At 38.1% G+C, this 27,366-nt stretch overlaps 1 protein-coding gene across 3 annotated transcripts in view; it reads left to right on the forward strand.

The window, feature by feature from the left end:
• The window catches only part of SMOC2 (SPARC related modular calcium binding 2), a 143,731-nt gene extending 128,640 nt beyond the window's left edge, over positions 1-15,091 (forward strand). For 2 of the 3 annotated variants that reach the window (XM_065630988.1, XM_065630990.1), the window contains exons 10-13: positions 6,624-6,726; positions 7,633-7,907; positions 10,574-10,617; positions 13,399-15,091. In XM_065630988.1, coding sequence (XP_065487060.1) covers positions 6,624-6,726; positions 7,633-7,907; positions 10,574-10,617; positions 13,399-13,422 — 446 coding nt within the window. In that variant the 3' untranslated portion in view covers positions 13,423-15,091. The remainder of the gene's footprint in view (positions 1-6,623; positions 6,727-7,632; positions 7,908-10,573; positions 10,618-13,398) is intronic. The other variant, XM_065630989.1, reaches the window with a different exon arrangement.
• The last annotated feature ends 12,275 nt before the right edge of the window (positions 15,092-27,366 follow it).

Genomic DNA, 27,366 nt, shown 5'->3' on the forward strand with positions numbered 1-27,366 from the left:
CTTTCTTATGCTGGAGCTGGACCCACATGGCTATATTGCAGGTCATATTAAATGTAAGGTGACAAGCCTCTGAAAGCTGTTTGCATTGGCACAAGCTGAACCTAAATCCTCAGAATTTCAGATTCTTCTCAACATACTAAAGTGTCTTTGGCCTCCAAAACTGGGGTAGATATTGGGTAGGCAGTTGCTACCTAATAAAAACTTCAGCTGCCTTGTGTCCAGCTAGGCAGCAAAGGAGCAAGACCTCCTTATCACCTGAGTTTTCAGACCTTTTTCCTTTTCCCAGACAAAACTAGAAAGGTAAGTGTCCACAAAAGAATGTTTAAAAAAGGAAAATAAGGTCCACAGACTTTCTCAAATTCTACTCTGTGTTTTGGATGGCATCTCAAATGATTACAGTGTTCTAGCTGCTTCATCCCTGCCTCTTCTCACAGTGCCATCTCTGAACTGTTAGCAGGAAGAAATTTGCTTCTCAAAACCCTTTCGAACTCTCATAGAGGAAAAACCAAACTAAAAAGTGTCAATCAAAGGTTAATCATTTCACATTACCTGTGTTATGGTGTGATGTTCTGATTCTCATTTTCCTGTTTAACAATAATATTGCAAGAACTTAAATAAATGTAATGAACTGCATTTCAGCTCAACAAGCGCTCTAGCCTAACTTTATCACTCAGTTACCTGTGAAAACTGTTTATAGGATCATGTGTGTTTCTGCTATGAACATTATCCCTTCTTTCCACTACATTCACCCAAAGAATAACAGAGTAGTCTGAGCCTAAATGAACTTACAAAACAGATACATGTAGAATCCATCACAAGCAGTTTTACATCATATGGGAGTGTAAGTTAGCTGTCTGGGCTTCCTCAGTAGTTAATGGGGAAGAAGGGATACGTTTTAAGGGGGATCCTATCCTATTCTAATAAAAAGTCTAATACAGCTGTGATGAATGCCTTCTGAATGGGTTCCTTCATACTGAGCTTAAATAACTGTTATGGATAAGACACCTCATTTCAGCAGGCTCAAGTTCAACAAATCCCACTCAATGCATTTTGGTATGATATGAATGCCTGCAATTGAAGGGTAGGGCCTTGAAAGAACATCCTTTGTTAACTCTTTTGTTTCCCCACCCTGAAATTAAAGATAATTTTAAAATAGTAACAAAACCAAAAGTTAAATATATGTGGAGAACTGAAATCTGCTTCCTGCCCTTCTCAAGAAAAAATATTTCTTCCTTGTAAGACATAGAGGTTTGGGGTTACAAAGCAATGGATCCGTAGCTCACTTCCAGGTAACATATTTTCTATTCTACTTTATTTTTTCTGAAATTTGGATAAGCACAGATAAAAGATAATTTGGCTCTGAATTTCACTTTATTATTTTAATTGGTAAGAATACTTGAGAGAAAGAGGAATGGAAATGAAAGGAAAGGAAAGGAAAGGAAAGGAAAGGAAAGGGTAATATCTGAGGGATTTTAACAAGGAGAAATTATAACGTCCTCAACCTTTCTCAGATACAGACTAAGAGGTAGATAATTACTGTTTGTGAGATATTACCAGGAAGTGCAGTGAGGGAAAAACTGCAGTGAGCCATAAAACCACTAAGTCTGTTGAGGCCATGATTTTTAGACTCCAGCAGAGTTAGAAATTTAAATTCCTAGGCTCAACTTTTGAAGGGCTTTTTCTTTGTGCAGTGGGGCTCAGGAAGAGCTCAGGAAGTCCTCCAGAAGATGAGGAGGATCCTCAGCATATCTAGAGAAATACAAACTTGTGATTTATATAGCTCAAGAGAAATAAATTAATGAACTGTACAAATATGTGTGTGTAGAACAGAAACCCAAGAGAAAATATTTTCCTTGTGTTGTTTTTTTCTTTTAGCATAACCAGCAGCACTGACAAACTTTGTTAAATTATTTTTTCCTATATAGCACTATATTTCAGTGAAGTTAAACCTGCAAAAGAAACATGAATAATTCTGATTTTTGGCTGATCAAAACTTATTTAAAATCTTCAGAGGTATTTCAGTGGTCATTTTATTTGTGTGCACTGCTAAGCCTGACATTCATATTAAGAAACAGAATAAAAAAAAGAAGCTTTAGGTTTACTGACTGGAAGTTCTCATGCCTTTAATTATTTGAGTGACTGACTGAAGATAGTTTCCTCTCTTGCAGGAAGATTAATGTAAACTCTCTTTTAAAGTAATTAATTAATGTAAACTCCCTTTTAAGGTGATTAATCTTATCTACTGTATTCACATTTTTACGGAAACGAACAAAATGCTTTTCTAGTTGTGACTTCAGATGTGCTGTAAAATATAATCTTCCAGGATTGACAGCAGTAAATTATTATCAATCAATCAGGGAGATTCAAGGCACTTGGGTGCATATTTTAGAAGGTTTATAGACAAGTGCCCTACAGATTTAAGTCAAAAATTCCATCCTCGGTACTAAAGCTAGGTATATTTATAGAGAGACACATGTACATGTGAGATATATAATGTATAATGATGATTCTTTGATTACCTTTATATTATAGCTGAAATGAGGTGTTTGTATATTCCCATCATTTGTGGTATGTATTTGTTGGTCTAAGGTTTGCTCTGGGTAAAACTATCCTTAAAGCAAACACTCAACTCTATGTTACATCTCTGAACCTGTAGGTTAACTCCATGTGGTTTCAAATTCAACCCTTCAACAACAAATTATTATTTATGTAAGATGTCAAATCCACACAGGACAAGCAGCTGCAGCAGAAGAAACCAAAGTACATAAACCATAGTGAAAAGCATAAGGCTCCCATAAGAGACTAGTCTTTCCCTTTCTGTATTTAGTCCACTAAGAGTGAATTATTCATTACAATCAAGCTAAAGTTCCCCCAGTCTTGCCATTTCATCCGCAAGTTTGTTGAAAATTAAAGCTCAGCGTGAAGCCTCGAGAGAATTACTCTGGGTTAATAACACCTGCAAAGAACAGAGGTTTCACTGTGAGGTAAATTCTGTACGATTGCCCACACATCAGCAAAAATTATAATTGGGAGAAACTGAATATTTTCTCTGTATTTAACTGGTGAGGATTTTGTGGAGTGTAGTTTTACGTTAAGTAGTAGAGTTATAATTTAGAATGTTTCACAGCAACTGATTGTGTTTGTTTTAACAGTGAGATTTCTTTCCTATGAGAAGATTTCTGTTGCTCTCAGTTGCTATTCTTTATGCAATATATGTTCAGGAACCTTTCTTAACCTCAGGAAAAATTATCAGAGACAGGCTTTAAACTATGGATTTTTCCCCATGATTTCTTGTGAATTTGGAAGTTGATACTTTCCCCTAGCTAGCTATATCTCATAATTAGCAAGCTAAGTCATGATTTTGATTTCTTCGTCTGTAGCATATGTACACTCAGCAGCTCCCTGGACAGCAGTGGAAACTACCTAAAGCATATCTTTTTGTTTCTTCCAGATGTTTCAGGAATACCCTCATAACTAACATGGAAAATTCAAGTAGAGCTCCTAAATCAAATTAGCTATTAACAACAGTTATCTATCCAAAAAAAGGACAGAAAAAGAAAAAAAAAGTCAAATTATCTTGTCTCTATATTGTGCTGCATTGTTATGTATTGACGTATTATTTTCTGCATTTTCCATGCGCCCTGTATCAATTCACAACTCATGTTTGGAGCAGGATTCAGGCTTCTGCCTGATGACAGTAACACAATTGCAGCACAAAATGGATAAAGCTTGTGTCATTCAAGACAGGTCTACATAGAGAGCCTCTGACAGACCTCTTTTTGCCTGTCCTTTGTAGGAAACCAGCTCTGGTCCACAGGCCAAGTATCCTTGCTATCAGGATGTAGTGCTGTGCTCAGTAGGCTGGCCAGAGACTTAGTTGCTTGATTCAGGCAGGTTGCCATGTTAACACAGCTGGATGTGCCTTCTGCATGGGAACTGCTTGGGCTCTGCCTGCTCATCTCTGGGCAAATGTGCTTTTGTGACTTGCAAAGTTATGTGGCTTAATTTAAATCACAATGTACAGTTTACTTACATGGTTGCAGTGTCTGAGCCTTACTTACCAGTAAGCTCTTTTCTCTAGAGAATATACTTTTGAATTATATACTGAATGCTGCCAGAAACCTGTTGGTGTCGTCTTCTGTCCCTCCCTTCTAATGTCTTGCCACCCTTCTCATTTCTGTGCCTTACGTAGAAAGCTCAAGTGCTTGTCTCACTGAACTCCAGCTTAATATTATAGTAGTATTATAGTCATAGAGATTGGGGTGGTTTTTTTCCTTCCTTCCTTCCTTCCTCCTTCCCTTTCCTTTCCTTTCCTTTTTCCTTTCTTTTTTCTTTTTTCTTTTTTCTTTTTTCTTTCTTCTTTTTTCTTTCTTTCTTTTTCTTTTTCAGTTTTGACAGGAAAAAAAAGAAAAAGAACCAAAACCAGCAACAACCAACGAAATCAACCAACCAAAAAAAACTCAAAGACAAACAAAACCCCTCAAACAACACACACATACACAAAACCAGCCAACCAAACACAGACAAACAAAATCCGAAGAAAAAATGTGGTTAAAGGCTAAGGGAAGAGAAGCATATCTAGGAGAATGACATCTGGTTCCAGATGTGTACTTGTAGTGCAGTGAAACTTGCTTTAGTAAATTCCTCTTACATGCCTTTTACAGTTACTAGAATAAAATGTCCCCGGTGCCAAAGGCAAACACGTAAGAGATAAGGAATTCATAACTGCATGAATGTGTTAGATAATAACAATATGTAGTGGGTGCTGCGGCTATACATAATGGCTGAGCTATTCTTACTGCAACACAGCTAAGGGCTAATATAACACAGGTTCATTTCCTTGGATCAACATGCAATGTATTAAAAAATAATTTGCTGGGCAAGATGAGGCTTTTCAGGCTCAGAAAATCCAACTCTCTGCTCCAGAGGTCACTGAGAAGTGTAACGAAATAACAAATCTGTACTGATTGACTAATCTTCCTTTTCCACAACACTTCAAAGCATTTCCCTTTTTCACTTAACAACAAACTGTGGGTATCCAGGCCTCCTGCATGGAATTGTCTGTGAAAGTCCTGCCGTGGGCTCCAGCTTCAAGATTATCATCCCTATGTCACTGATTGTGGATTATTTTAGAGTTTAATTCAGCTGTTATGGGGCTAGGGGAAGACCTGGTGTTTGGCTCAGGGCTCTAGAAAACAGGAGAGGAAGCAGGTGTATTGTATAAGCAAATCTCCATGTGTCAACATCCATGCGCTTGTCAGATGAATTTATCTGCTTCAGCTGCACTGCTCTAAGAGTGGATCTTTCAGTACAGTTATATGACGTATTATGCATCATAAATGTGCTGTCAGTTTCTTTCAGAGAACTTTGTGGCATAGGGAATATAATTATGAGGATGATCTAGCATCACCATAGGATCTTATAATATGAGCCTAAGTACCAACTAACAGCATCCAATTGGGCTAGGTGCCTGTCACAGGGGCACCCCAAAAGTCTATTTAGGCAGGCAACAAGCTCCAAAGAGACTTTATTCTAACCAGCGCTGTTGACAAGAAACCAACTATAAATGGGGTTTATCCAAAATTATTCAGCACTTTGACAGCATTATACAACACAGGTTCAGATACCAGTTAGGAGTTTGATTACTACACAACTCACTCAAACTCAAGGGGATCAGGTCCCCAAACTCTAAAGTGATGATTAAAAATGTGCATCTTCACACTCTGTGACAAAGTGAAGACTCTCAAGGGTACCCAGGTCTCCTACCACATTGACAAGGTGTCTCAGACCTCAAGGAATGTTCCTTAGGTGGACAGTCTAAGGAGGACAGTTTTCACAGACATCCTTCTTTGAGAAAAGCCAACTCAAAGGGAGTCTCTGGTGTGGTCCATTTATACCCTAGTTGAATCTGGGCTGTGGTCATTTATGGTAGTTTTCCAGAAACTTCTCTCAACCAAGGCATTTCATTGGTCAAGGGCCCTGTCTGTTGCCCAAGAGGCATGTGCATGACCACAGTGGCCCATCAGCCTAGAAGTTTCTGTTGTTTTCAGGGGCAGGGAAGTACATCTGCCACAGTTCTGTACAGTGGGAATTAACCTCTGTCCAAGAGAAAAGTGAAAAAGGAAAGGACTGTCATTTTAAAGAGAAAAATCAATGCACTGAGAGAATGTGTGTTCAGAAAGCCAATGGTAGTTCAGAGGGGCAAAAATGGAAACCTGAAAGAAGTGTTGTGCTGTGGTCTTCTAGTCCATGTTTCAAATGGTCTGTGTCACATACAAACTTCTGTTATTTCAAAGCTGTTCTTTTCATAATGTGACACCCATGGAAAAATATCTTTAAAAAGGAAAAATAATGGAAAAAATTGAAAGAAAAAGACCCAAGGTGTGCAAACAAGATTCACACTTGCTTGAGTTCAAACAGATGTTTTTCTATTCCTTCTCTATGTTACAGATATGTACCTAAATTTAGATGTTTTTCTTTGAATTGTGTTATGAACTTGACCACAACATACAGGAATTTGCATAGAGGGAGTCACATTTATCTCTAATTTTGAACTATCATTGGAATTTAAATGTTGTGAAAAGAGGAAACAAGAAAAGAAAAAAAAAAATCTGGTTTTCTAGGTTGTCCTGGGGCCAAGAAGAATGAGTTCCTCACTAGTGTTTTGGATGCATTGTCCACGGATATGGTGCATGCAGTGTCTGATCCATCATTGTCTTCTAGCCGGTGGGTTTCCAATCCTTTTTGTGTGTCTTCAAAAAAATTCCGACAGTAGTGAAGGAATTGTTGATGGCTTTGAGAAGTCTTCATCCTTCACAAAGGGTAAATTTCCAAGAACCTATCTAGGAGAGCTTACTTCAAAGTTACCACTGTGGACTATGTCCACTAAACAGAGAAGCATTTGATAGCTAAATTTTCAGCAGCAGCACAGCTTACAGTTTATCTGTAGCTGCTGGTGCAACTGTATCTCAGTCTTTGTTGTCCTTTCAACCATTACTTGATGAATATGTGCTACCTTCTAGATTCATAGCTTGCCTAGTTGCTTGTAAAACAAACCAATGCAATCAACAATCACAGGTGGAATTAAAAATGCGTATGTGCTGTCAAACTTCGGGTGTCTGAAGGTCAGGTGCTTACCAAATGAAGAGGAGGTGACATTCATTGTTATAACATTCCTTGTAATCCAATATATTTTGACGTTTTATCTCTAAGAGCATCCATCGCGGGTTGTAATTGAAGCCTGGGTATTTGGCGATACTGACTGTTGGCTTACTTCAGTCTGGTATATTACACATTTTCATGGTTCTTCCATCTATGAAACTGTCTTTTTCTCTTTTATTTCTCTCTTCACTTTTCTCTGTTTCAGGAAATGAAAGGGGAAAGCACTGTTTTCTGGCTATGGTGCTGACCTCAACAGAGTTTCAGAGAGGTAACTAAGAACAGATTCCAACCCTTAGTGTAAAACTAGGATACAGTTGGCCAAAGTGGAAAAAGAGGAATTCAGTACAAGAAGCTAGTGGCCAAAAGCAGGGAGGTCTATGTATCAGACAGTGATTTAACTATCCTGAAATAAAGGTATAAACTGAGGTTTATGTATCAGAATTAATACTAAACTGCTGTTTTCTGTTTCAGGGTTTCAGAGCCTGATCCAAATCATACTCTGGAAGAGAGAGTGGTCCACTGGTATTTCAAACAGCTAGATAAAAATTCTAGTGGTGACATTGGCAAAAAAGAAATCAAGCCATTTAAGAGATTCCTAAGAAAGAAATCAAAACCCAAAAAATGTGTGAAGAAGTTTGTGGAATACTGTGATGTGAACAACGACAAATCCTTATCAGTTCAAGAATTAATGGGCTGCTTGGGAGTAACAAAGGAAGAAGGTAAAGCAGAAACAAAGAAACGCCATAGTAAGAACCTCTTCTGCCTTGTTCACTAGATTATTCAAAGCTCATGAAGTCTGATAGTTGTATACACCACAAGTATTCAAAATAAAAGAATACACCTGTCTGTAGCCAATGCAGCTGTTGCTTAGGACAGATGGCAAGAAAGCTGCTTCTATGTACACAAATCATCACTTTGCTCCAACAGAATCAAAAACTTCCTGTTGATTCTGACCATTACATTTATTACAGTAGGAAACCTAAGAGGATACGATAACATTAACAGTCATTAAAAAGCCAGTTTAATGTTATTATAGTACTATGTCCTGAATGAGTGGAAGTATCACACCTGTGTTTTTGGTTTCCTGCTGGGAAGAAAGCACATTGTTGAGCTTTCTGATGACTTCTCATTTCTCAAATGTTGTTTAGAGATACAGTGAGGAATGTGGTCATCTGCCAAACAGGTGGAACAACTGCCGGTACACAGCCACCTTACTGTGCTGCCAAATGGTAGAAAGGGGAACAACTAACTACAGTGTGTAATGGTCCCTGCAGAGTTCAACCACACAATTCCTGAAAACAAAGCAGCATTTAAAAAATCAATGACAACAGCAGTAGATCCCCATACTGTAAGAAGTTGTAGAACCTGAATGTAGGCAAATTGTTTTGTTTGCCTCAGACTTTAAAATGAAGCCAAGGCAGTAAAACAAAGATATCATAGGAAATGAAAAGTGAAACAAGTGGGAAATGCAGTCAGAAATAAAATGTCTTGTATTAAAGGGAATACTGAAGAAAGATAGAATAGCTCTATGTTGTACTTACAAAGTAAATTGTCTATGCCTTACAGAAACAGATCTCTTGAAAGAAATATACAAAATACAGGATTTTTTTCTGTTTTGTTGTGGGGTTATTTTGTCTGGGTTTTTTTTTTTTTGTTTTGGGAGATTTGGTGGGTTGGTTGGGTTTTTTGTACACCTAATAATAACACCTTGCAATTTTCACTGAAGTGAGGGAGGTGAAAAAAAAATGTATAAAGGTGCGTGACTGTTATCTTTATGGTATAAACATGGAAACTGAAATGTAACATCTTTTAAATTCTCAATATTTGGCAGACTTAAAGGGGAGCGCATTATGGTCACTCCATGTGTTACCATCCAGACACTTCTGTCTTGCTGTAGCTGGCACTCCTTGGTCTGAAATGATGAAATTTGAGTTTGAGTTGATGAAATTTGGGTTTGAAATCATTGCTCCAGGTCTTAAAGGAAAGCTATAGCAAGACTCAAACAAAAGCCCAGCTTTTCCTGTGTCCATTTCAGTGAAAGAAAAAAAAAAAACACAACTTAAGATTCTTCTGCTTTATATAAGCTGCCTGTTTTGGAAAAGGATGTTGTAAGAGGCATGAAATTATATGAAGAGCACACAGAGATTTAGCTAAAGAAAAAATTATGTTCACCATACCTGGAGATTTTTAACAGATCTTCTCCAACAAAAATGTAGTCAATAATGAGAACATTAGTTTTTGGAAGGAAAAAATACCTCAGAACTTTTGCATTGAAAAACTAATGGCATCCAGCTGGAAAAAAACTCTCAACCAAACATTTGGTTTCTTTCCTAAAAATAGGTATCTCTAAAGACAAGACAACAAAAATTGTTTTCATTGGAATATCAGCATTCTGTGTTTTTTCTCCTACTTGATAATTACAATTTCCTTTCTGATAATCCTTTCACTTGCACAAAAGAAATCAGTCACCACTCCGCTTGAGTTATATTTCTAGAAATAGGAGAGACCTCATCACCTGAGGTGTGAAAGCTGAGATAAGGAAGCTGCTCTGTAGCATTCTGTGTGAGTCCCAGATATCTTACGAGAATCATTTGAAGCAATATAAGAGCCAGAGAGCTGCAAAACTTACTTTCTAGGGGGAATGGGAGTTTCTGCAGTATTTTTCAAGGCCCAGTTTCATTCCCCTTTGTCCCAATGCAGCTCAAGTAACTAACAAGCTGACGTGGAAAACCAACAGGATGAGTTCCTCTCTGGCCTCCCAAGTTTGCTTGTGAAGTTGAATAGGCCAGCAGACTCATGTAGCTGGTTTATTGTTTTGGTTTTTTGTTTGTTTGATTGATTGTTTGTTTTGTGTGGGGGGGGTGGTTTTTTGTGTGTTTTGTTTTGTTTTGTTTTTTTTCCCTCATTTGCAGCACTGTCTTGTACTTTCCTGTGAAGAATCATAAAACCAAGACATAATCTTGTTGTTTTATAGATTAAATGTGAACAATGTCTTTGGCTGGTAGAGCTGTTCCTGTGCAATGTCTTTAACTGGAGTGAATGCTTTCCAGCCAGTCTGATTGTCCATGCTTCTTTCCCACTAGGGATAATAGGCTATATTTACTACTAAAGATTTAATAAGTTTATAATGATCAACACTGACTAGATGCAATCTGTCCTAACCAAAGGTCACATATTAACTGACAAGAAATGCTGTCATTCAACTTTTATACAACACGATAGAAGCAACATCTGTGTTCAGGAAAGAAAAAAGCAAATGTTTCAATGGAAGATCTGAAATATTTTCTCTCATTTATTGAAAGTGGTGCGGTTACCCTGCTGTAAATGATACCAGAATGAAGGCTTCAGTTCTTCAGGATGCTACATATAACTTGCAAACTGTATTGATAGTGTTTTCTTTTTCCTCCTTTAGCAGCCCCTAAAACCAACACTGAGAGCACTTCATCCAGCAGGCAGGTGAGTACTGAGGAGAGAAAGATCTCCATTCCTGCCTTGCCCAGCTGAACTTTTTGGGGTTTTAGCAGTTGTCATTGCAGCTTCAAACTACAGTCATCTGCCATTCTGCAGACTTGCCAGGAAAATGTAGAGCAGCATCCTGATTAACAAATTTTTACTTCAGTTCTGTCTAAGAAAAGCTGAATCAGTCAACTACAGGCACAGAGTAAATGTGCATAAATGTGAAGATTATGCCTGCACGTGGATGTTCCTAGTAAAGTGTAATTGACATCTAGGTTAGTGATAATTAGATGAATGTAATTGAGCCCTCGTATGAGTCTTCTGCATTCCTGAATTTTGGCATTCCCACACACTTTTAAATGTGCACTGCTTTATCTTAATTTACATTTTACTATAACTGAATTCTGTTAGCTTTCCTGTGAGTCATACTACAGACACAAACTTTGATTGAAATATTTTTTTCTGAAAAAAGCCACACATTTTCCATGCCCTATGAAAATCTATACATTTCAGAAACCCCACTGAATTATTGTAGGGTGGTTTTAAACACCTTTTAAAATCTTAGTGTAGAGAAAAGAGCTGTCACTTTCAAATGCCTTTGCTGGGTGAGCAAAATGATGTCGGAGAGCTAGGATTTGCATTAGTCTGCTCCTATGTGTTAACACTAAAATTGTTTAGGTCTGCAGAATGATTGTAGCAAATGTCAACTGACCTGACAACATAATCCGTTATTTGTGTTTGCATCAATTTTCTGCAAAGACTTGATTTTGTGTTTCTGAATAACACCAGTGTATGTCACTCATGGCATTTTGAGTAGCACTCAAGGTATTCAGAGCTTCAAAAGACACAAAAGCAGAATTCTTAAATCAAGGAAAGGTACACATTGAAAAGGAGGGATTCAAATGGAAGCTCAGGCAAAAGCTTCAAAAAATGCTTCTCATTTATATTTGTCTATCTTTATAATCTTTAATCCTAAAGATTCACTTTTCTGGAAACATGGGCACAACTTCCTGGCACTTTTGCATAGGTCTGAAGAAGGGCTTGTGAGTTTGCCAGCTATTTGAATGGTATAGTAAAAGATTCATCTTCATACCATTCTTGCCTCACTTTTGTATTAGTTAGAAGCATTAAACAATTAATTCCCATAAAAGCATCAGTAAATGATGAATTGTTTTTAAAAATATTCATATAAACATATGAACAGCTCAGGTAACCCTGCAGCTGGGAAAATAGGAATTTGGCTAAAAATATCCCCAAACCATAGTTGTGGTTAATGTCTTCCCACTTATCAGAAAGCTAGATCCATTTGTTAAAAACAGAACCCAGGGTGAACCTCCCCACAAGCCGAGAGAAATCTTCCTCTCATTGTTGCTAGTCAGTTTGTTACTTGCTTTATCTCTGATTTGTTTGATGTTAGGCTCACACTTCCTAAGGCAAGCTCAGCATTGGTTGTGAGTTCTACCAGAGACCTCCTACATACCTTTGATGGAATATAAAATATTCTCACAGCTAGAGGGATGTGATAAGTTTCTGTTTGTTTAAACAAATGTTTGTGGTCTTAACTTTTCAAGTTCCCCCTACAAATCACTTATGCTTTAAACAAGGCAGCCTGAAAACAATTATCCTGTCGGAACTCAAAAACATTCAAAGGGGTTATTTTAATGATATAATGTCAATTACTGGCACACGTGCATTACACTTGAAGCATGACAAGCCCTCTCCCCTTCCTTGTAATCTGATCCTGACTTTTAGAATCTGTAATAAAAGTGTTCTAGAGCATCTATGTGTTTTAATTTTATCTAATAATTTTGCTGAGTCAACACCAACTATTTTAAAAGCTGTTGCTGACGAATGATAGCCTGGAATTAAGGCTGGGTCAGCAAACCATCTGTTGGCAGTTTCATACTTGAACAATATAAGGCTGAAAATGCAGAATGTGGCTTTCATTACGGAAGTTTTCACTTGAAAGGAAGTTATTGAAGAGCAACTGGTCTGCGTAAGAGCCACTCAAAGGAAACCACCCATCCATGAAGGATTGATCAGATTTTCACCACTCAGGGGATGGGCACTCAAGAGCTCATTGTCTACTAGTTTATTGTGGCAGTTCAGCTATATACATGCTTATGTGTGCTTAGGCATGTATTCCTGAATATTTTTTTTTTTATGTATGTACACATCCATATGTGTACATGCACAAACAAGCTTACTGAAAGAAAGCAGATATATATACATATACTAATGTGCTGAGTCTCAGCTGTGGTTGCTCTAACAGAGGTCAAATGCATGATGGATCTAACAGAACTGGGGTAGTTGCCAGGTGTGTATCTCTTGCTCAGCTCCACCTTGTCCAACAAACACACACATACATGTACACACGCTGTCAATGAGACCCAGAGGGTCTTTTGTAGCCTAGCAAAAAGTTTACAAGGAAACTATAGATTGTTCATAACACTTTGGCCAGCAGCCCATTCCTTATACATCACATGCCATAGAAAGGTGTATTGCACAAGAGACTTGCCCAGGCAGTTTCTAAAACTGCGTGTTTGACAGGTATAAAGAGGCCATACATAGGTAAGAAATAGTGAAGATATTTCTCTTACCCTTGTTTATAGATGCCATGAAGGATTACAAAGAAGAATTTTTTTTAATTCCTCATATATATTTGTGCAGAACTCATTTTGATAGTGGCATGTCAGCACCACTGAAAAATAGACACAAATGTTTATACTAAATTACTTGAAAACATCATTAATAATGCACATTTTTTCAACTTTCTTTCAGCAAGTTTCTAAGAAGCAAGGGTGAACAGCTTACTGATCCAAGGCAGATCTGTTTGACATGTGGGAGATTTCCTCACCAAAAGGCAATAAAAACAACTGTAGTATTTGCACTTTGTACTTAAAAATGTAAATTCACTTTGTAGAAATGAAATATTTAAACAGACTTTTTTTTTTTTTAATCTGTGAAAATGTAATGGCTAGTTTTGAAAAATTATCACATACAATGTATGTGTATTCTTTTGTTGTCTGAAATATGTAAAACGTGTTGGAGATGTAAAAGTTTGCATTTAAACAATTTTTTAAAAAATAGTTTTTTTGGCAAACACTAGCGTAGAAACCTGATTCTATGTATTTTGGTTTCAATAGTATGCCTTGTTTTTCTTAATCAATGCTGTCATTTAAGTAGAGTTATGCTGAAAAGTCTACTGTAGTAGTCTCAATTTTGTCCAAGCAGTGTTGGATGTGTCAGGTTTGCAGGATTGAGGGAAGGGTGGTTTATCTGGTTTTGCAGTTTTTAACTGAACAGATTTTTCATCGGTGGCACTATTTTATTTCATGTTGGTTTTGGTTTTGGTTTTGTTTAATTGTTATTATTATGGTTTCCAAAGATCATGCAATGAGAATGCAACCACTAAAAGATTCAAAACAGTTATTCTACAGTTGGGATACTTGTAGAAAAACGTATCCTTTTATCCATTTTTGAGGTGCCTTCCATTACAAGCTGTGGTGGTAGGATTTCTTTCCCCTGTTTGTTTTCACTTGGTTTATTAGTACACGAAACCAACAAGGAGTAAGGCGGATTGTAATGTCACTCAGTCTGGTTCAGTCTGAGCTTGAAAGTGTATTTCTGCAGTCAGTGCAAAGCAGGAGCAGAGTTTACATGGGTCAGAATTGTATATCTAACTATAAAGAGACAGAAAAGGCTAAACAGATTGTTCAACCTCTTCTTCCCCTACACCTGGCTGCCCCCATCAGCTCTTCGGTTTGCCTCGGGGTCCGCTAGAGGTAAAGCTGAACAAATTATGAACAGTTGCCGTCAGGAGGGGCTACTCACATCACCCCTGCCTGGGGCTTTTTCCTTTGCTGTCTGAAAGTTCTCACAAGTTTTCATACCTTCTCTGTCATTTTTCCCCCTAATGCTTTTTTTGTTTGTGTGCCTGAGGGGAATAAGAACTTGCGGATGTGAATTTAGAGCAGGGGACCCAAGGTAAAAAGGTTCAGCTCTTGAACAACTGTGAGTTACAAGCAGCTGGGTTGATCGATGCGGTGGTAGATGGACTGCTGGCATCTAGAAGCTGACATGAAAAGGCAGGAACGTTGCAACAAGCAGTGATTTCATTCTGCTTTGTTTAAATTATGTGCGGGATCTGACATGACTAGCTAATCACAATAGCACCCTGGCTTGAGCTTGTACCTGGAAAAGGTTTTTGCAAATAAAAATGTTTCATTTCAATTTCAATGTATACTGAAGTGATAGGAAACACTGTATACAGAGAAACCGTACCCCAGAAATTGTGTACTCTAAGCTTTGGCAGCAGGAGGAACCAAGATGCAACTGTGTGTTATCTTGTATTTTTGTTTTAAAAAGTATCTGTTATCCTTTTATACTGTTAAACTTTGAATATAATCTTCTTGATAGATTAAAGATCAGTATGTTATCAAACTATGCTGGTGCTTTTTATTCTGCAACACAGATAGCCATGCTTGGAAGCAGGTACGCTCAGTGGTAACTTCACTACTGCATAGAGTTTACAAGAATCCTCATGACCTCACATTGTGTCCATCTTCTTTTCTTCCCTTGCCCCTTTATTGAATTCTCTCCTAAGGTAGTTCGTGCCTTATTCATACCACTGCTTTCTCAAAATGGTGATTTTGAGGCCAGATCCTTTGTTGCTGCTATCTCCATATAGTTTCAGCTTGGTCTCCTGCCTTTTCTCAGTGAATTGCAATGTGGCATAGATAGAAATCACACCTTTTCCTCTCAGTGTGAGTGTGAGCTGTTGGGGAACTTTCAACCTGACTGGAAACAATGAGGAGAGAGAGGCAAACCCTGAGAATACTCAGCACTTGGCTAGGTAGGCTCCATATGGTTAATAGCAGAATTTTGTAAGAAGCGTTTCACTCCATCACTGTGGCCTTTGGAGACAATGACAGAAACATGAGGTATTTAATCTTTGTGGTCACATTTATGCTCCTTTTAAATTTCTAGCCATTATACCACTCGCTACAAGCAGTACCGAGTTCTCGTAGTTCCAGTTAGAGTCCAGTCACACTACAGTACCAGTGTTTATTTAGTTCCACAGTAATTAATTAGTTCTAGTTTTTATCCTATTCCACGTGCAACAATTTTTTCAATTTTAATTCTGTTCTTATTGAAAGCACAAGTTATATTCTGCTCCTCATTGACCAATATTTGTTCTAGTTCCATAACAATCTATCTGCGGAACAGATTTATTTAGAGCTTTTACAAAGTTTTAAGTAGAAGACTATTAAGTTTTAAAAACGTATATGTGTTCAATGATTCGTCCAGCCTGTTGCAACATCCATTATTCAACAGGCCAAACAGTGAAAAATGTTTAATATTTTGTCAACACTTTGGATAAATTTATCATCTTGTTCCCAGCTCTAGAAGTAGGTCAACTTCATAGTTCCAGTTTTACCAAAATCACTTCATCCTGAGTCTTCTGTGAGTCTAACCAAATGCCTAGCTTTTGGACACTCATTTTGCAGAACTGGGACCTAGTTTGGTGCTCAGAATGATGATTTTTCTTGCTAATGCCATTTCAGATAATAAGAGAGCAAAAAACCATTAGTTCATTTGAGCATAAGGGAGAAGAGTTAAACTAAATATTCATTGCATATAAATCAAGGAATACACTGTACTTTTCTCATTTGAACCAAGCTTTTGCTCTCCATAAATGCTATAAACCAATGGAGAAAGCAGACATTCCTAGAAAGCTGGAAGGAGAAACAAAAGTATAGATTGCATCATTAAAGACAATTAAGCGTGTCCAAGATTTGATAGATTTAATTAATATTTTCCTTTTACAGTAGTAATAAAAGATGGATTAATATAAGTTAAGAAGTCTTCCCTAGAAAAGATAATTTAGTTGTGCCTTTAAAAAATTTACACTGAGATATTGTATCACTAGGTTGTAGAAACTAGCGTGAAAGAGTCTTTAAAGCAGAACGTGAAAGGTTTATTACTTTTGTTTTCTTTAGGATGCCAAATTGATGTCATTTTGGAATAATTACTTTGACATTAAATAGTAACCAAGTTTATTGATGTTTGAAATATTAGAATGTTTATAATAAATTACTGATACAAACAGCACACTTTGACACATTTAATTGTTTCGGTTCAAGTTTCATAAGTGAAAATATGCCCTTTGTTTAAAAAGCATATTATGTTTTTTTTTTCTTTAAACAAAATCTCATGTGGAAAGCATTCAGAACAACACATTCCTCTAGGACATTCAGTGAAAGGGGTGACAGGAAGAGAAGTCTGTCTGTTTTTTGTCAAGGTTAGCAGTAGAAATATATGTAATATTTTGCCTTTCCTAGGTTCACCTTCCCTATTTTGTCATACACTTTGTCCTCTAACTGTTGTTACTGCTGAAATACAAAGCCTATTGGAAGGGAAGATAGTGAAATGAGAGTCAATTCTGTGATGTGAACAATCTTTTCCTTAAAATACAGTCATCTGAAGCATCCTTTCCCTAGAGACTCTCTTCACGCATGACTTCAGTTCATAGGATTGCTTGTTTCTTATCAAATACAGAATTCTTCTTTGCACAGGCACAGAATGTGTTCTTGGCTAAATGGGTACTTTATGAAGAAAAGCGCTCATAAAAGATCAGCACAGTCTATGAGATTGTAGGTGGAAGGCTGCAATTCTGTGTTACATCACAAATAAAAGTTTATAAGGATTAATAAAGCCCTCTCAGTACTTGAAGAAAATCCATGAAGATGCCTGTATTTGTTTGTCACTGTTTACTGCAAGGCGACAATAAACGGTGGCAGATACTCGCTGTTAACCCTCCGCCCTCCCCGCTAAGGAAAGGTAATAAGAGGAAAAGAGAGAGAGACTTGCAAGTTGGAAAAGTTAAAAATGCTTTACTAAGGCTACTAATAAATAAAGAAAATAATACAAAATATACAAAACCACTCTTGAATTTCCCAGGGTTGCGCAGCGTTGTCCGCTGTGGAGCTGGTGTCACTCTAGCGGCTGCAGGGCAGGCACCCGGGTGTCTGGGCTGGATCTCGCAGCAAAACGGAGCTGGATTCAGGAATGCAGGGCCTGGAAGTAGGCCTCGGATCACACGGATGACAGGCAGGGTCCTCTTCAGATTCTGGCCATGGTTGAAAAGAGCAAGACTCTCGTGATCTTCCACTTTTATAGGGTGTATGGCGTGTATGGGATGGAATACTCGGTCAATTTTAGTCTCTTGTTCTGTTCAGCCCTCCTTGCAAATATGCCACTCTTACTTATAGGATGTGCAAAATTTATCAGTAACCTTGGCTGCCATAGCAATAAGTCTAAACCTGGGCCTCTTCTGGACACCATTGCTATCGTTATCAGCTCTGGAGCACAGTGTCTGAAAAAAACATACAGCTAAATTTAGAAAAGTGTAGTTACTTAGAACTTAGCTGAAAGGAAAATTCACTGAAAGAGGAACTGGTCTTGTTTTTAACAAAACCAAGACACTGTTCTAAATAGTCAATCAGGGGAAAAAAAATATTGGTGAACGAAGTTTCCATGGAGAAAGAGTTTTTTCACTAAACCATGACTGACCAATTTCATGTGATTCAGGGTTTCCCTGAAATTCCACTTCTAAGAGTATTTTTTGGTTTAGTGGTTATTTTTATGTCAAAACTTCCTTTCTTTTATTTAAAAAGCATGAAGTGTCAACACTGAAAAAGGGCATTTTGACACCAATTTTATCCTCAGATTAGATGTTGTGAAAAGTAGCAGCATTCTTGCTCTTCCCCCAACTTTTTGAAAAAAATCATATATGTTTGAAAGAAGTCAGGGTTCTGAACATTAATTTGTAATGTTTAATCTGAGTGTCATTTTAAAGTCTTTGAGTACCTTGCTGTTCCTGTATGAGGCAAAGAAGTGGTGCATTTTCATTTAAAAGGACTTGAGTTTGATAAACTAATGGATTTAGCACTGTATGCACACAAAACATCAAGAGAACCACAATATGGTTAAGGGTATTTATACTAGAATTTGCTTATGCAGCACAGTTGAAGCAGTGTGAATCAGTGACCTGAAGAAATATATAGGGCACTTTTCCAGCTTGCAAAACAAGCCTTCCTTGAGACTGAATGCAAACATCCTCAAATCTAAAATAATACCCTAGCATATCTCTATCTTTTACTAGCCAATTCACTCAAAAGCTGGTGTCTGCCAAACTCCGTTTTGACCACTACCTGTGGAGCAGCTCTGCCTCTGTTGATGTGTAGCTCACCAGGTAGTCTTCCTGAACCCACAGCTTGGGTTCAGTCTTCTGAGATCACAGACTGGGATATCAGTGGGACCGAGACCCAGAACAAAGAACACAGTAAAAACCACGATGAGACATACTGTAAATTACAGGATATTACTCCATAGCTCATTTTTTTTTTTACCCTAGTGGGCTGTAATCCAATGAAAACTCCTGCCCTGTGCCATCAATGACAAACTCTTCTTACTTCTTAATGCATCAAATCCATGCTCAGAGCAACTGAATGTCATACTTTAACCAAATGGGACTCAATGCGAGTCTCAGCTAAGGAGGATTTGAGAAATACTGTGACTCCCTCAACAGATGCATGTGCTTGGTTAAGTCCCACCTAACAAATCCTCTTTCTGCTCAGCACCATATGACAGAGCAGTTTCTGCACACATCAGGTCTTTAATGCTCTGCAGATGGGAGATGTGCTTCTCTCAGTCTGTAGTGCATTTCTTTCTCTTGAATGCTCAGCACTGAGTGAGGAAGCTTGTCCTCTAGCCCATCTCTTACTGTTATCCCAGGAGTATGAATTCTGTTGTTGCTCATTTATATAGGTTTCAAGAAATATTCTGCAAGACAAAATATATGAAGGATGAGGTGCTGAAGTGGGAGAAAAAAGTAAAAAGAATATGCAGCTTAAAAAAGAATAACAAAAAGTGACAGAGGAAAAAATGAAACAGAGGAACAGAGACAGGAGAGGAATGAAAGGAGGATCATGGGGAGACCACAGGGGAACTGAGGAGGGTGGCCAGAGCTCTGTGTGAGAGTGAAGGAGGAGCAGATAAAGAGACAGAAGAAGTAGGGAAGGAGAGATATCAAGTAGAAATGTGAGAGGGTAAAAAAGGAGGAATGACAGAGGAAAGAGGAAAGGAAACAAACCAAGGATAGAAAAGGTAAAGACAAAGGAACAGAACTGCCCATAAGACTTTCATGGGAACGACCTGTCTGAGTGGCTCAGGAAAGAAAAAGAACAGAAGGGACACAGGTGAACAGGAGACCCAAATTTCCTCTTCATGGGCACAGCATCTCTCTTACACAGCATCACTTTATGACATATACAAGAGGTCCACTCTGCCCGTGGATTGTTTCCCTGCCCATGCATAAGGTCTGAATTTGGTCCTCTGTATCCCAGTGGCTCCAGTGCTTTGTTCCAAGGGACATTTTTTTTGTCATGGCCAAGCCCAAGGCTTCCTTTAGATCCAGGAAGTCTAAGCAACATTTAATGAAAATGTGAAAGCAGAAACCAACATATTTCTAAATTAAGAGCAGATTTGAGCAGGATGAGGAAATCTGAACCACAATAAAGATAAATTTCCTTTTATATTTCTTATTTAGTAAAGATGCAAACAAAGTATAATTAGATTTTTTATTATTATTATTTCATTTGTTGTTCCAATAAATCCTCTACAGACTTGGCTGATACCCTACAGTTTAACATTTTCTTTAATCAACACATTGATTGCAAAGGATTGCAAGAGAGTGCTGGCTTCTCACCTTTTTTTGTGGTTGCCTTTATGTTCTCTCCTGGGGTGGCTAAAAACTAATTATTTAAATACTTTTCAAAATCTCTAGTCTTTAATCTAAAGGTTTGTATCTGTGTGAGAGAAAAAGGCAGAGAAACAGTGTGCAAGAAATATGTTCAAGAAACCTTTGGAGCCTATGGAAAATATCATAGGTTCAGACTAGAACTATTTTCAAGGTAATAAATGTTGTGATGACCTGATAAAAAGAAATTTGACCTCATTAGCCTTGAATAGCCACCTGGAAAATGACTTGGAAAATAGGTAATGACAAGAAATGTCTCACACATCAGATTTTCAGCAGTGCAGTAGAGAAGGTAAAAGAACAACTTCATCACATGCTGTCCTAATGCAAATAGCAAACTGACATATGCTGAGACAGCTGTCAGGAGAGCCTGGGAAGGGCCTTTACCTGGGTGCAGCTGGGAGAGAGGGAGAGATCTGCTACATGTCCACGCACAGCTTGGAGGAGAATGGAGGAGAGGGACCAGGTGAAGAGGAGGAGGCTGAACCCAAAGGTGCCCAGCCAAGCTGTCTTACAACCAGTGCCTGCTGCTCTGCTGAGACTTTTAACTACACAGAACCTACATCCTGGCAGTAAGCAGTACAGCCAGTCCATACTGTGGTTCTCAGGACAATTTCTGCCTGGAAGGCTTTCACATTAGCCAGGCGGTACAGCTATAAAAGGCATCTGACACAGATTGACTGGTTGTTTGCAGTGCACACAGGGGATTGTGTGTGTGTGTAAGAATGTTTTAAACTCTGGAGCCTCTACTCCATTTTACCTTTTTAAAATAGAAAGATTCATCATCTCCTGAAATCTGTGACATGTCACTTCCCAGGGCTCAGCATCCTTTTCACAGTGAGAAACAGGGATCAGGACACCAGTATGAGTGTGAAGAGATGGTCCCAATGCCACGGCTGTTCAGTCAGAAGCACTGAGCATTGCTTTTAACTATAAGCTAAACACAGAAATGAATAACGGACCTAGAGACTCAATCATCACATCATCTTCTCCCTGCCCCCTTTTTTCTTCTTCCATTTTTCAACATCACTTTTGATGCATTTTGCTTAAGAAATTGGCCATTATGGCCTAAGTCATAGAAATGAAACTGTAAGTTTCAGAAATATTTTCCATTATATGTCTTGCTTTAGTTTCTATTGTTAGTATGTAGGCCTTTTCTCAGGGGAGAAGCCAGTAGTGGGTACTTTAGTAGCCTTAGTTGGTTGCAATGGTTAGTGTATTTTTTTATTGTATTGTCTTGAGGTTTCTTTTTAGTGGACTTGAAACAGTCTTTCACACACATGAAACACCACACTTGTACAGATTGCTCCCTGTATTTAATAGTATTGCCAATCTTCTTCTGGATGATAGAAAACACAGTTGAGAGAGACCTAACTGGATATCTCATGCAGCATCAGGATATTGGTGACAATGCTTTGCTGATGGTATTTTCACACTTTGCTCTTCATGCATTTAGATTACATTAGGCTTCCATCATAATTCTATTAATTACTATTTTTTTAAATAAGAAACAATGAAAGTAAAAAAAACCCATCTGTTTTAGGAAAAGTAAAATTAAATTCTCTCAGGGAGTTCATTGTATTATATCACAAAGTTTATTCATGTTTATCATCTTTTACACACATTTCCATGAGCAAAATTCATCTTGTGCTGATCTATGTGGCACTGTCATGCTGCACGATTTCACAACAGAGTCTCCCATTCCTTGAGTGTCTACAATAAATACAGGGGAATTGACTATTTCTGTCCTAACCCCATGTGGTTGCAGTATATCACAAAACTATGAGATAATTGGATATGGCTGACAGCCTTTGTTTCGAAGAAAGCAAGGAGTGGAATACAAACGATACAGGTGGAAGTGCAAAGGCAAAACTACATGTGCAAACTTGTAAAATGCCTTTTTGTGCTATTCTTAAGCTTGCCTTCTGGTGGGCTTTCAATTCAGTTTTTTAAGATCAACATTTAATAGATAGCAAAGTATGTTACATTTGCTACAGGAAAATGTGTACAGATGTTTCTACATATAAAGATAATGCCCTCTGTCTAATATCCTTTGCGAATTGCCTCCAATAAACAGTGCTGTGGTTAATAGCAAAACCTGTGTTTATTCAGACAACCTAACACGCAGGCAGATTTCTGTTCCCACATAAAGATCCTCACCTTTCTCTAAAACACTGTGCAGACCAGCTGTGTTCTTGTTCCCTGGGAACACTAAGCTGTTGTTCAAGACCAGAGCCTGAGACTCTAATGAGCATGATGTGAACATTCAAAGTAAACCAGATCTGAGGTGGGAATGGTAGCATCACTTTATCATATCTCGTTCCTGTGAGAGAACACAGAAATGCTCTGAAATGTGAGTATGCCCAGTTCCCTGGAACCAGAGGTTGACAGTGTAACGGGTGCAGGCTGTGAGCTGAACTGCTTACAAAGTGCTGCTATTCCTCCACTTCAGCCTTCACTGCAGCTAGGTTGTTACTCATTTGTGATACTCCACTCACTGTGGAGTTCCTTGTTATGCTCTTTGCCTTAAAAACCTGTCAGGAGGGTGCTGCTAGATTGCTAAATGCACATCTGATTAGATGCCAGGTTTAAATGTGGTGCTTGGGTGCATTTCAAAGCAGGGCTCCAGCGCCATCACTTCAGATCATGGCTTTGTGGACTCAGACACTGAGCAAGAGTCCGGACAAGCCCAAACACGAGCCATCCCTACAGACGGTGCCAGGCTCAGAGCAGACTTTTTGTCAGGTTTAATAAGTATGAACATGAACAAACAGATGAAACAAATAGGAGCCACTCTGTATTGCAGAAGTGTGCAAGGACTGGCTTCCATGAGCTGGGAGGAGAAATGGTCACTTGCCAGCACTAAGTTCGGGCAACCATTAGTTCAACTTTAATTCATGCTAAGACCTCAGACAAGTGCATACTTGGCCCCAGATACAAAGGAATATATCTGTCCTTACTGACTGACTTTCTGAGTAATTGAGGAGTATGTGAAGCCAAGACAGGGATTTCAAGAACAAGGCAATGCAGGTTTTATGGACCAGATTTTTTTTTTAATTTAATTTTATTTTTTTCTCATGGCTGAAGCTAGGATCAAAGTACCTAATATGTAATCCAGACATCTTTACTGATATAATGGTTTAGGCCATCATCAGAAGGAAAATATGTTGATCCGTGTATTGTGAAAAGTCAGCAAATTTAAGTTTTAAAGTAAGGGATCTCAAAAAATTTGAGTTAGGTGCAAGTGCATAATCTAAAATTTAAGGGTCAATCAGCAAATTAGGTTTATCCACTGTTTCTAATAGTGGATAAGATCTGCCTTGCTGCATATAGCCACAGTGGTTATATCTTGTTGAGTTCCACCATCCTTGTACAAGTCTTCTGAGAACCTGTTTCCAGTAGCAGAACAACATCGACAGCACAGTCTGTATATACACGCATCTGTTTCCAGGAACATGGCATATCTGCAGTTGGCACCACAAACACAGGTTCTAGAAAGCCTTGGGCACTGATTCTGAAGGAAAAAAAATCAGTATGGGTTGTTGTATAATGGTTTTCAACATTAGTTAGTTAATCTGAAAGCAGTTTCTTACTGAAATTCTCAGAAGTAGAGAGACTGAAGGCTTGCCATAAAGCTTTTTGACTGTGTAGAGTTGTGGTGAAGTTTGTGGTAAATAGCAAACCTGTCCCCAGAAAAGCTATGCAGAGGTTCTGTTAAGGCTGGATAAAGAGTGTCAGACGCCAGAAGACAGGAAAACAAAAATGAAGGATCATTAACTTATGTCTCAGCTGACTGAAAGCAAATTTTGGTTTTGTCTGCCTGACAAGCACATAACATACAGGAGATTTGTGTTTGGTTATATTTTTCTCTGGGAACAAATAAAATACAAGAGGTATAGCAGCAAGTTCTAGGTAACTTTCCAGGTTGTGAACTGGGGTTAAACCTGTTGTGCAAAACACTACAAATTGTTTCAAAAAGGTTTATGAGTGTAAGCAACACATAGAAAAAGACAAGTGAAGCACATACATCACAGTGAAAGTGCATTTTCTTTGCAGGTTTAGAAGTTACATCTGCCAGTTCTGTTGCTCTGGGCAATGGACTGACACCTCCAGTGCTAATCTATTGTCCTCCTAACTTAATGCTATAATCTACATTTCCAAACATACAGATACTCCCACCTACTATAGTCACTAGGGCCACCAAGCATGTGATATAGTATAGTTAAGTCCAATATTTCCAGCACTACACAGAGGATTCCCTAGGTGGGAGTTTAATGTCCTTGTGCCAGCAGGTTGGAAAGCAAGTTACACTTTGGTGACTTTATAGTAAGAAATTCCATATACTTCACCAGATTCATGACTCGAATATGGATTCAGGCAGTATCATTCTTCATGGAAAAAAAAATAGTGAAAGAAATTTAATATCATTGTAACATTCTTAGGGCAAATACTATTTTTTCATAATCCTTTTATGCAAGTATATTTGAAGTTAATCTGTTATATATACATCAATTTCTCTTCCATTTGTCTCAGCTTGCCTTCTCTTTCAGGAGCCAACTGTCCTATTAATTTGCTAATACAGGGAACAAGACAACAGACTCCTAAAATAGTAGTTCGTAACCTTTTTCAGTTTGCAAATGTTCTATGTTTTTTCAAAGAAGGTGCTTTTGCTGCTTGAGTCAAAACAAGCTACTGACAGTAGATCTTTCTTGACTATGTTTCATGGGTTTCTTAGAAAGGGTCCATGGACCATAAGTAGATGTAGTTCACAGTTTGAGACTCCTACTGTAGACAGAGAATACTGGTAGGATGGATAATACTACTCATGAATCCACTACAACTCGTTTTCATCTGCTAATGCTTATTCTTGCACCTTGGAAAAGAATCATTTCTGCTATGAGGTCTATTGGAAAATCTGATTTCTCCCAGTTTGCAAATAAACTGATAATGCAGCCTAGTATATTTGCTGGTTTGTCTTTTGGTATCTGTAGCAGCACTGCTGATTGCCTCGATTACAGTGTGCTTCATGTCATTTTGAATCTATCTCTGGTCAGATGTAATGAAATGAAGAGTTACTCAGAGCCCTAGAGACAGACCACTTCATCAAATAACTTCACTGCAGATCCTAAACACAGAGATACACAAAGCAAATATCATCATGTTCCTCTATATTTCTTCATATTTGCTGAAAGTTCATCATAGCCAAATGTTTAGGTAGTAATTATATATTCAAGCTATGGGGAAGACTTTCCATATGCTTTTGTGGGGATAGAATTTCACTTATAAAATCAAGGTTAGTGTATCCCTGTAGATATTCTCTGACTCAGCCAGAATGCAGAGCCTGGAGCAGTAGTGACTGAGTGAGGGTCTGTGTTGATCCCTGTGACAGGAATTCAGACTGTGGATTATGTGGTTCTTCTTGGCTTTCACAGCTTGTGAATTTCAAAATAAACGTGTAATACAGAGGAGAAAAGGTAAAGTGCCATTAATGTAACATTTAAAATGATCTCTTCAGCATAACTTTTAATTAGAGATGAAATTCATTTGTAGGACTTGGATCTGCCAAACTTCACTGCTGTTAGTTTTCCAGAGGGAAGTATTGCCTCCAATGTTTTATTTCAGGCATGCTACTTTAGATTTAATGTTTGTTTCATCCTCTCTTTAAAGTAAATGAAGATTAAAAATTTGCACAATATCGTGCCATTTGGTTGTTACCAAAGCCCAGTGGCACTTTTTTTTCATGTTAGCTAAAATCTATAAGGGGGGGAAACAAATACTAGTCATTCTTGTTTTGACCAATATTGTGGATCTTAGGTTTGCTTCTCATTTCTTCTGCCTTTGGGCAATGAGATGTAACTGTGTTTGAATGCAAGCTTTGAGAGACTGTTCTGGACCCTTTGAGAGTTACTCATCATGGCAGCTCAGCAAACCAAATAGACATTCATTGAAGCACTTGCTAAGTGAGACACTCTGGGAAGGCTTTGCAGATTGAAACAGTCGAGATCCCACAATGGAACTCATCCATGTGTGGGCAGCTGGAAATCACATCCCACTTGTTACATTAACTTGTTTATGTCTTTACTAGGAACACAAGTAGGTCCTGACATTTTATGCAGAAGTTTAAACAAGTTTCATGAAGCTAATTATGTAAATAGACGTAGAACCAGGTATGTACTGGAAGGACACTTACAGAAAAAGTCAGTATTTCTATGACCAGTGGATAGGGTCTGATTTTTGACAACCTGACATATGTATTTGAATTTCCTTGTATCTAATAAGATATAACTTTAAAGAGACTTGTGGAAACAATATCCTGAAGATCCTCATTCCTTTGTCCTGCAATTGTCTGAGGAGTTATTAGGAATTCAAATAAACACATCATACTTGCTCAGGAAACCTGGCTAACAATTCATAGGAAGTAACTGAAATTTTTGAACTTAGACAACTTTAAGACAACTATCTGAAGACATGCAGTGAGGCTCAGGTTTTACTAACTATTTCTACAAAAGGCATGACTGAGTACTCTTAAAAATATCAGGTCTCTTCTGGCAGTACCTAGCGTCACGAATGTGAATTCATTTTCCCAAAGCATAACTCACATTCACTGATTGATATTATAGCAAAATATCAAAGCTCAGCTAGCCAGAGAGTGCTGATAACAGCGTCTTTCAAAGCTTTCCTCCAGATGAAGCATCTGTCCCCCTGCTGCTGTCCCAGTGCCTATAAAATGAACTACCACTAGCTCACAGAGGGTCTTTATTGTGTAAAATGAAACCAGAGGTCTGTTGTGGTTTAGATTATTGTTTCATTTATTAATATTAAGCATAATTTCCCAAACAGGACTATTAAATGAGAGCTGGCTTGTGCACTTTATCTGAGCTTACAGTTGTTAGTGCTGTAGGGGGAAAGTAACACAGCAGTTCTTC

Source organism: Caloenas nicobarica, chromosome 3 (assembly GCF_036013445.1).
Source record: "Caloenas nicobarica isolate bCalNic1 chromosome 3, bCalNic1.hap1, whole genome shotgun sequence".
Taxonomy (NCBI): domain Eukaryota; kingdom Metazoa; phylum Chordata; class Aves; order Columbiformes; family Columbidae; genus Caloenas; species Caloenas nicobarica.